We start from the raw sequence: 10,280 nt of genomic DNA on the forward strand, positions 1-10,280 counted from the left end.
GAGTAGAAGGGAAGATGTATGAAAAGAAATATAGCCAAAACCAGTTTGGCTCAGTGGATAGAGCGTTGGTCTGTGGACTGAAAGGTCCTGGGTTTGATTCTGGTCAAGGGCACATACCTTGGTTGTGGGCACATCCCCAATAGGAGATGTGCAAGAGGCAGCTGATCAATGATTCTCTCTCATCGATGTTTCTAACTTTCTCTCTCTTCTTCTCAGTAAAAAAATCAATAAAATATATTTTAAAAAAGAAATATTAAAAAATGATCACTTTTCATATTATATTTACCTCTTTATCTCATAGCAAGGATGAATTTTATCAAAATACCCCTTCCAAATTTTAAAATTTCTTTTTTCCTAATTACAAAGTACTACATAAAGAAACCTGATAAGTTTCTATTTATTCTTCTTTAAACAACTTGAAGCTGATTGATTTTTTCCCTCCACACCTTGAAATCTTACTATTGTCTATTGGCATAAATTAAAAAGAAAAAAAAAAAGAGAGAGAGGTTTCATATTAAGAAAGACATTGGAAGGGTGAAGCTGCAGTAACCATATTTCTCCTTGAGATTTGAGACTCAGAAACATGGGGTGGATGCTCATATACATCTCTGTCAACAAATTCATTGTGGTAACCATTCTCTTTTCATGAGTGAATCAACATATCGCCCTTGTTTTTTACAGAAGAAATGCAAGGAAATAAAGATTCAGGTATTAATGGAAAAAGCAAAACTGATTCAACTTAAGTCAATTTATAGGAATGTTTACTCCTCTTTTAAAAACTTTGTTTTCTTTTGTTGTTGTTAAAATTCTCACTAGAGTATATTTTTTCCATTGATCTTTTAGTGAGAGTGGGAGAGAGAGAGGGAAAGACAGATAGAAACATTGATGTGAAAGAAACACATTGATTGGTTGCCTCCTGCATGCACCCTGACCAGGGCCTTGGTTGCCTCCTGCACATGCCTCGACTGGAATCAAACCCAGGACTGGTTTGAGCTAAAAACTTCCTTCATAAAGTGAGATTATTTTTGTAGGTCTTAGGAGAAGGTAGATTTTATGTACATAAAAAAAGAGTATGAAGAGCTTGGCTTCTGTTAAGTTTTTAACTACCTGTCCAATATAATAAAGAAGTAATATGCAAATTGACCCTTGCATCTTCTCATCACAAGATGGCTGCCACAAGATGGCCACCCTCATATTATTATAAGATGGCTGGCAGGGAAGGGCAGTTCGGGGCAACCAGGCCTGCAGGGGAGGGCAGTTAGGGGTCATTGGGCTGGCAGGAGAGCGCAATGGGGGGCTATCGGGCCAGCAAGGAAGCAGTTAGTTGTCAATCAGGCTGGCAGGGGAGCAGTTAAGTGACAGCAGTCCCGAATTGTGAGAGGGATGTCAAGTGGCATCATTCCTCAACCGGCAGTCAGAAGTCCCTCAAGGGGTCCCAGATTAGAGAGGGTGCAAGCTGGGCTGAGGGACACCTCCTGCAGTGCACAAATTTCTTTCACCCAGCCTCTAGTATATATATAAAAGCATAAGCTACGAATCAACCACTTGACTGGTAGCTATGACACACACTGACCACCAAGTGACAGATGTTCAATGCAAGAGCTGTCTCCTCATGGTCAGTGCACTCCCACAGCAGGAGCATCTCTCAGCTGACTGATGGGTGCCAGACACAGGGATCACAGCTGGTGAGCGCAGCTCTCCTGCCTCTGCAGCAGCGGTGGTAGCAGACACAGTAGGCCAGATTGAGTGGGAGCAGCATGGTGCTGGGCCTGGGCTCAGGTTTTTTCCCCAGCAGCCTGCTGCTTCTCACACTGCTGCATCCCCAGAGGGGTCTCAGATTGCGAGAGGGTGCAGGCTAGGCTGAGGGACCCCGCCAGTGCACAAATCCATGCACTGGGCCTCTGGTTGGCTTAATAAGTCTTTTTGTCTAAATAGTAGCTACAAATTGTTTTTAATGGCATATGCTCAAAACTACCCTAGGAAAATATTTTTTTAAAGTTATTATTGGATGGTGGAAGTATGAGATGGAGTTGGCCTTAGAAAAATGAGAGCAGCATTACTTTTTAAAGAATGCACACTTGTCAAAAGTCAGTATTTCTCCACAAGACAGAGCTGACCAAGAAGGAGCAGAAAACAACATGAATGATGTGAAGCTTGCTGTCCTGGGTAGTGAAGGAACGGGCAAATCTGGTGAGTGGAGGTCTTTCCTCAGGCATGGTGTAGAGTGCAGATAGAGTGAGAAATATATTGATGCATTTATAAAACTTGATATAAGGATATAACTACATATTGAATCTTATTAGCAGTTTTCATTTTATAAGCAAGTTAGGCAATTCACTGTATATTGAAATAATTTATAGACAGCTTAAGAAAGATAACTGTTGAAAGTATTAGTTTGTATCTTGTTTTGCTGATGTTTAAATTCATAGGAATATAAGAATAACAGGAAACCCTCCATCACTATTCACTTACTTCTCACTCCAACACACCTGTTCTCACACCCACCAGTGGCCAAATGATGGTCATGAAAGGATTCTTCTGCCTTAGACTAGGGATGCAGTGACATTCCTGAAGACCTGTGAATCATTTTCTAAATGCCACATTACAGGGGGATGGGGGAAACTCAAAGCAAACAAACTCTGGTGGGGCATGGCTTTGTAGATACCTAGGAACTAAGCAACATTTACCCCTACTTGGTAAGCCATCTTTTATTTTTATTTATTTTTTATTTTTTTGGGGTAACATTATTGTAATGAGGATGCCAGCCATAGAGCCCCCTGAGCCTAAGGAATCATAATTGGCCAGACCCAGGCAGTGTAATGAGCTAAACCAACACTCTGGGTCCTTTTTCTAGTTCCTATATTTGAAGTCTCTCTATCCTTAAGAAACTGCAATTGTTTGATATTGTCCTTGCCATTATGAGCATGTAGCACCTTAGAACCACATTTAATTTGATAAAGAAAACAAAGATATGTTATAATTCTTGCATCTCAGATATAATGAGAAATCCGTTTCTGTTACGGAAGGTAGGTTGCCTTCTCTGTTTGCATTTGTAAATTAATTACACAATGATTTGAGTGGATACATTCTAAGATCACTTTCTTTCTACCGTCCTAACCTTTATTGTTGTTCATTGGAAATCTTGCTGACTTTTATTTAGACCAGAATTCAGTAAAGTTTTATGATCTTCCTAATGCTTGGTCATTTTTGAGCTGAAAGATAAACCTCTATGTACATAACTAAATTATTTGTATCCTAAAATAGAAAGGTCCATCAATCCAGTTTCTTTGTTTTTCAGCCCTTACAGTGAGGTTTCTTACCAAGCGATTCATTGGAGAATATGCTTCTAATTTTGGTAAGTATCTACTTTAGCCTTTTTCACCCTAAAATTTCATATTATAATTAAACAACAATTCAGATCAGAAAATGATTTTAATGGAAACTTACATTTTTACACTTTAAAGCAACTTATTTTCCCCCCCACAGATTTTGGTTACAAATGCCAAAATAAGTGCTTGAACTGATAAAACTCATCTAATTTCATGTTAACTGAGATAGGTTAGAAGGTCACTTGGTTTCAGTTTAAAACTAGCAAAACTGAGATCCACCCCCTTAAAAAAAACATATTGTAGAGCAAGTATGAATATTTTTGTATGCTATGAAACAGTTTTGAAATTAAATCAGCATCTGTTGAAAGATAAGGGCAAATTAATTATAAAAGCACAAGTAACTTCAAAATAAGCTTTATTTTTATTGCAAAACTGTGTGAAAATATCAGAAAAATTATGTCTTGATTAAAGATCACATCTAATTATCTAGGTTGCTTATGTAAGTTCCAGAGAAATTTTATAAAACAGATGCCAGGGTAACATGATATAATTTTATTATTTTGATCAGGATTAACATGACATATGGGAAATATCATGGAAGGGAACTAATAAAATGGGGAATGTTGCCAGAGGTTTGAGTATATTTTTGGCTCACCAATTAATCAACATAATTGTACTAATATCTCACCTGATTGAAGGTATGGGGGGAATGTGTTGGCTTTTAATTTAAAAAGAATGACAGATTTATAAGGAATGTGAAAATTGGGGAAAAGAAAATAATTATTATATTCAATAATACTTATTTAGAGTAAAAGGAAATTATGATAACAAGTGTGTTTTTCTATGAGAAATAAATATAAACAAAAATCTTTAGCATTCAGTTATGGGATATCATTTTTAGAGTATTTTAGAAAATAACTTTAGAAAGTATTGATTGCATTGTGCTGTTTTCTACATATATCCAATATAGTATTTCAGTACATATGACACTGTGAGAATCTTAGGACAAGATTCTAGAAAGAAGAAATATATAGAAACAGACATTCTCATTGTTTTATTTCTCAGGTCAGCAATCTCAGTCAATAAGGTCAACATAACACATAAGCTAGCAGTCAGACATGAGAGAATGTTCCAGAACTACAAAGCCAAACGTAAATAAAACAATGCCCCGAAACAATAGCAGCAATAATGAAAAAAATACCACCTTAATCTTTTATAGGATATAGTTTATTAACAAGGTATACACATTTCTGGTTGTTACATCCCTACTAAGAAGATGGGACCTAGAGACATTTTGAAAAGATCACTGAATGTGCATATAAGCACAAAAGCATGCAGCTGAATAGGTGTGGTGAATTTCACTTGTGAGAAACATATATGAAAAAATACATGTTTTTTGACCACTAGCAATAAATGAGAGCCACTGTAAAACTCCATTAAAATATGACAGCTTGAATTTGCAACACTGTAATCCAAATATATGTCCATTTTTTAATTTTTTATTCTGGAGTATTTCCATACCGACAATGAACATATGCATATTTTGCAGAATCCATCTACAATAAGCATTTGTGTTTGGAAGGGAAGCAACTGAATCTAGAAATATATGACCCGTGTTCTCAAGTAAGTAAACAACATACTCTTTTATTTTTTTTCAATCATTATTTGAAGAGGATTACATAAGGGTCAGTGTAAAATTCCAATCTTAAAACTTAATTTTATTTTCTTATTTTAATTATTGAAAATTGAAGAGATTCTTTTTAGTGTTATAGATTTCATTATCTAACTTCTCTGTAAAATATGACTAAACTGTCATATGATAAATATCTTTAAAATACAAATATTAGCTTGGATTTATAATATTATATATTAGAGGCCTGGTGCACAAATTCGTGCACCAGTGGGGTCCCTTGGCCTGGCCTGTGGGATCAGGCTGAAACAGACTCTTCAACATCCCCTGGATTGTGAGAGGTCCTGGACTGTGAGAGGGCACAGGCCAGGCAGAGGGACTCTACTGGTGCACGATCAGGGCCAGGGAGGGACTAGGAAGGTCGGGCAACCAGGGAGGGACCAAGGAAGGCCTCTAGGGCATGTCTGGCCCATCTTGTTCAGTCCTGGTTGGATGGACCCCAGCAGCAAGCTAACCTATCAGTCAACTGTCTGCCCCCTCGTGGTCAGAGCAGCTTTAGCATATCATTAGCATATTATACTTTGGTTGATTGAATGGATGACCAGACACTTAGCATATTAGGCTTTTATTATATAGGATTTCTATCAGTTCACAAGTAGCTGTTAGAAGTTAATAATGGCCTATCATTCAAGTTTATATGTTCACAGTTTCTTTTGTGTCTAACCACTGTTGATCAAGCATGAAATAGATTTTGAATATAAACTTTTTTGTTTAATCAAATACCAAAAAAAGTGAAAATAGTATTATATAAATAACAACTGTTCAAGATTTCAAAACAACTCCATGGGATAGAGTCTTTTACTTGATGAAAATCTACCTTAAATCATTTGAGCTAAACCTTATCTTTTTTTTTTTTACTGATTTAAATATAGCACCAAAATCAATAGATACTCTATTATGTGGATATTAATTCAAAAGACAACTATAGTTTGTCACTTTTTCAAAGAAAGTTGAGATATTTTCTTAGAGAAAAGTTGTAAAATGAGATAGAAATGACTTTATGATAGTTTATGTTTTAAGCACTTTTAACCAAAGAGAATGATGAGGAAATAAGCTATATTTTAGAAAATATCAGTGTTTGGCTTATTGAATTCTTTTCTAAATGAAATGTGTCTTCATTAATTAATTCTAACATGTAAATACAGGTGTCAGATTCCACCACTTTCAATGTGTCTGGTTTGTTTGCAGCCACAGAAAGCAAAATTTTCCCTCACAATTGAGCTGCATTGGGCAGATGGATTTGTTGTTGTGTATGACATCAGTGACAGGTCTTCATTTGCTTTTGCAAAAGCACTGATTTACAGAATTCGGGAGCCACAAACTAGTCATTGTAAAAGGTAAGATATTTCTCATTCCTCTCTCCTTTCTTTTTAGTAAATCATCACAGAGCTGTAAGCATCATTAGAAAGAGTTTAATACAGCCTTCCAATTATGAAATTTAACAGCCCTGAACAATTCACATTCCATTCCACAGGAGTTATACATGTAGTAAAAGGACTAAGATGAGAATACTTCATATCCTGGCTGACATAAACAGTTACTTGCCCTGAGTAAATGGCTATTTTACAAGACAGCTTCTATTGTTAACATGACACTCACTTGCGAAATAATGGTCCTTTGTACACAAGATAGTTCGCTTTCCAACCTTTTCTTTCATTCCCACAAAAATGTTAAGGATACTAAATAAATCCAGATTTATTACATTTGTCATCCAATTTCTAGTCATTTGGTTGTTCAATGTATCAAAGCAAAATAGACAGCGTAATGAAACCTATACAAATTCTAAGTATGAGAATACAATTTTCTTCATTTCACCTCCTAAAATAAATAGCTATTGATACCTAACAATTGCCAATTAATTGTCTTGAAAAAGTAACTATGAAGAAAGACATAACTGTGCCTTCTTGCATTAGTAGATATAAGTTTAAACATATAAATTACCTACTTTAATTTTTGTTTTTTGTTTAAAGCCTTTCCCATTTAAAATGTTTCCTTTTATTGAAAATGCTGATGTAAGAGTTTCTGTGTGTTCTTAAACCAAATTTGCCCTTTGACTAAAATAACATTCAAAACTGAGAAGCAAAAAAGCACAATATTAGTGATTTTTATAACTATTTTAAATGCCCACTATCAAGAAACCATCAGATAATAATTAATAAAAGATATTTCCCTGGAGTCAGTTGACTATATCTGATTGACCTTAAGTAAATCCTTTAATCTCTAAGACCTAATTTTTCTGATTATAGAACTGCTAGGAGCATGTTAGGAGAGAAGTATGTGATGCTACAAGGGTATCCCACAGCTCTGATTTCCAATAATATTACTGTGTGGTTTCTTTAAACATCATTGTTTCAAGCATTAAATGTTTTATAAGGGACAGAGATAACAATCCTTTGATATTCCTCCAAATAAAAGTAAGAACTCAAGAATACAAAAGAAAAACACAAACAACTGTCTTTAACATTTCCAGACTATCTTCTTAATGTCCTGACTAAATAATTTGTATTTTCAATCTGTATAGACTAGAAAAGCAACATAACATTGTTTTATTAAGATCACTTCTCATATTTGTGACCTACCTTCAAAATATTTTACAATTTCCCATTAATTCTTTACAATAGTTTTCTGAACTATGTAGATAAAGTTATTATTAATATCCTCAAAAATCCAACACATACAGTGCTTTTTTTCCTCATGGTTCACACTGTCAGATGAATGAAAGCAACTCTTAGTGGAATATGAGGACAATATATTTTCAGAAAGAGTTGATTACTGCATTTACTCAATTATTTCCTGTAGTAGATATCTTGGCAGAGTTTCTCAACATTTATGAACTAGTAATCATACCATGTTCTTTAAACAAAACTCTGTTTTAATAATGTTTTGTTGTAACAAATGAGGATACACTGATATTTGCCAAAGACATTACCTTAACAAGGAAACATATTTTTAAATAAACAGAAAAATTGTACAAGGTCATGAGATCGTGAAATTTTTTCTTTATTATGTGATAAAGGATATTAACAAAGAATAAACAGCAATGAGTATGGAGTAATATTATATCTTATTATATATCTAAATTGTCCAATTGCAGTTACTATTTAATAAAAAGTTAATCTTCTGCCAAAACCGGTTTGGCTCAGTGGATAGAGCATCGGCCTGCGGACTGAAAGGTCCCGGGTTCGATTCTGGTCAAGGGCACGTACCTTGGTTGCGGGCACATCCCCAGTGGGGGGTGTGCAAGAGGCAGCTGTTCAATGATTCTGTCTCATCGACGTTTCTCACTCTCTATCCCTCTCAATTCCTCTCTGTGTAAAATCAATAAAATATATTTAAAATAAATAAATAAATAAAAAGTTAATCTTTCAATTGATAAGAAAAAGAAAGACAATATTTATTAAGCATATTTTATTGCTTGGCACTGTGCGAGGTATTTTTATATGCATAATTTCAATGAGAATTCTGTGTGACCATGACTATTTCACCATTTTTCACATACAAGGAAAATGAAAATTGGAAAAATAGCAATTATGCCTCATTAGTAAACAGAACCATAATTTAAGAATAAGTTTGTGTCACTTCAAATAATATGTTTTAAGAGCCTTGCTTGCTTCTGTGCCACTTACTAAATTCTACCTGAAATAATTGTAGTGCATACATGGAGACATGACCATTAATAATAACAAGTACTGTTGTTTTGTTTTTTTTTTCTGATTTGGTTCTTAATTCTTTTTTACATAAACCTACTCAATTAAAAATAATTTTTTACCAACAATCTTGCCAAAGAATTGTGTATCTGTATTTCAGAGTTGTGGAATCAGCAGTGCTTTTGGTTGGTAACAAGCAAGATCTCTGTCATGTGCGAGAGGTTGGCTGGAAAGAAGGGCAAAAACTGGCACTGGATAACCGGTGCCAATTCTGTGAACTGTCGGCAGCAGAGCAGTCTCTGGAGGTAGAAATGATGTTTATCAGAATAATCAAGGATGTCCTGGCAAACTTCAAACTCAAAGAAAAGAGAAGATCCAGTGGATCTAGATCAATGGCCAAACTGATCAATAATGTATTTGGAAAGAGAAGGAAATCTGTTTAGTAGACATGTGATTTCAAGGGTTTCTTATATCAGAGAGTTCAGTTCATATGCTAATTGAATTTAACCTTTGTTTGCAATTAAAAATACTTTAGACATATAAAGTGATTGAATATGAACCACGGCTGTGTTTTTCAGTAGATAGCCTGCCTTTTTGGGTGTTTGTGTTTTGTACACTCTGCTTCACACTTAAACTTCCCTTTATTTCACAGAATTGCCATCACTATAAATTATTGGTTTATTACTATACAGTTTGATTTGCAAATGAACATTGATTCTGTAATTTTATTAAACTACCATTCTACATGCATTTTTACCTTTATTTTATGTATTTCTTTAGAATAAACATATAGTTATATTCATGTATTTCATATTTTGTAGGGCTTAATTTATAAACTTGTGAAACTTCATGATCTATTTAATAGAAATACATGAATTTAATTTTTAAAATGTCTTCATTTTAATAATCTATTGAGTGACTTGATAATACACACATATTACTTATAACTTGGGCTTTAAGAAGTTAAATGTTTTGCCCATAAGTACATAGTTTGTAGTTGGTCTGATGTTAAAAAAACCTCTGCTTTGCTTTGTATGCTAAACTAACAAGGGGGATTATAACAGAGAAATTAGTTTATACAGCTAAGATCCTTCTGGGACTAAAAAATTAGTCTTTTATAGTTCATTTAGGACTTATACATCATAAGAAAAGAAAAAAAAGTAAGAGCTAATTGGTAAATATATAACCTTTAAGGACTTATTGCCCTGAAAGAAATATTGCATTTGATACAAACATTTTAGGCCTTCCCAGATTACTTTGGATTTCCTTCAGAAGTCAACCATTTACCTCAGGTACTTTATCACCGTTGCTGCTGCCTTTGCTAAGCTTGCCACCTTCTACAATTGTAAAACAGATTGTTGAAAATGAAGGTTAAGTATTAGAGAAGTTAAACTAGGAGTACAAACAATCTACTACATCCTTGGTTACCGTGCAGCATCAGTAACCTAGGGGAAAGGGTGGAATATCTGGAGTAGAGAGTGATAGGAGTCGGGGTAGGGTGGCTCATAATATTAGGCTGGGTAGGAAGGAATTCACTGACTTGGTGTTACTACAACCCTTTAGGAGCAACACCTAGGGCTCATTTCTAGAGCTTTGCTGTTCATTAGAAATCTA

The 10,280-nt window shown here is 34.7% G+C and overlaps 1 protein-coding gene across 1 annotated transcript; it reads left to right on the plus strand.

The window, feature by feature from the left end:
- Positions 1–2,084: 2,084 nt before the first annotated feature.
- RERGL (RERG like) lies at positions 2,085–9,810 on the plus strand. Its single transcript, XM_084879617.1, has 5 exons — positions 2,085–2,190; positions 3,299–3,355; positions 4,879–4,952; positions 6,208–6,356; positions 8,827–9,810. The coding sequence occupies exons 1-5, from the start codon at positions 2,139–2,141 to the stop codon at positions 9,107–9,109; spliced, it is 615 nt and encodes a 204-aa protein (XP_084735743.1). The 5' UTR covers positions 2,085–2,138; the 3' UTR covers positions 9,110–9,810.
- Positions 9,811–10,280: the final 470 nt, after the last annotated feature.

This window comes from Pipistrellus hanaki (assembly GCF_964339955.1).
Source record: "Pipistrellus hanaki genome assembly, chromosome: 3".
NCBI lineage: Eukaryota > Metazoa > Chordata > Mammalia > Chiroptera > Vespertilionidae > Pipistrellus > Pipistrellus hanaki.

Bases quoted from the DNA above. Each gene is read 5' to 3' on its own strand.
- RERGL (XM_084879617.1), top strand. From the start codon at position 2,139: ATGAATGATGTGAAGCTTGCTGTCCTGGGTAGTGAAGGAACGGGCAAA. The intron at 3,356-4,878 runs GTAAGTATCTAC...CATATTTTGCAG, and splicing joins AGAATATGCTTCTAATTTTG to AATCCATCTACAATAAGCAT. The intron at 6,357-8,826 runs GTAAGATATTTC...TCTGTATTTCAG, and splicing joins CAAACTAGTCATTGTAAAAG to AGTTGTGGAATCAGCAGTGC.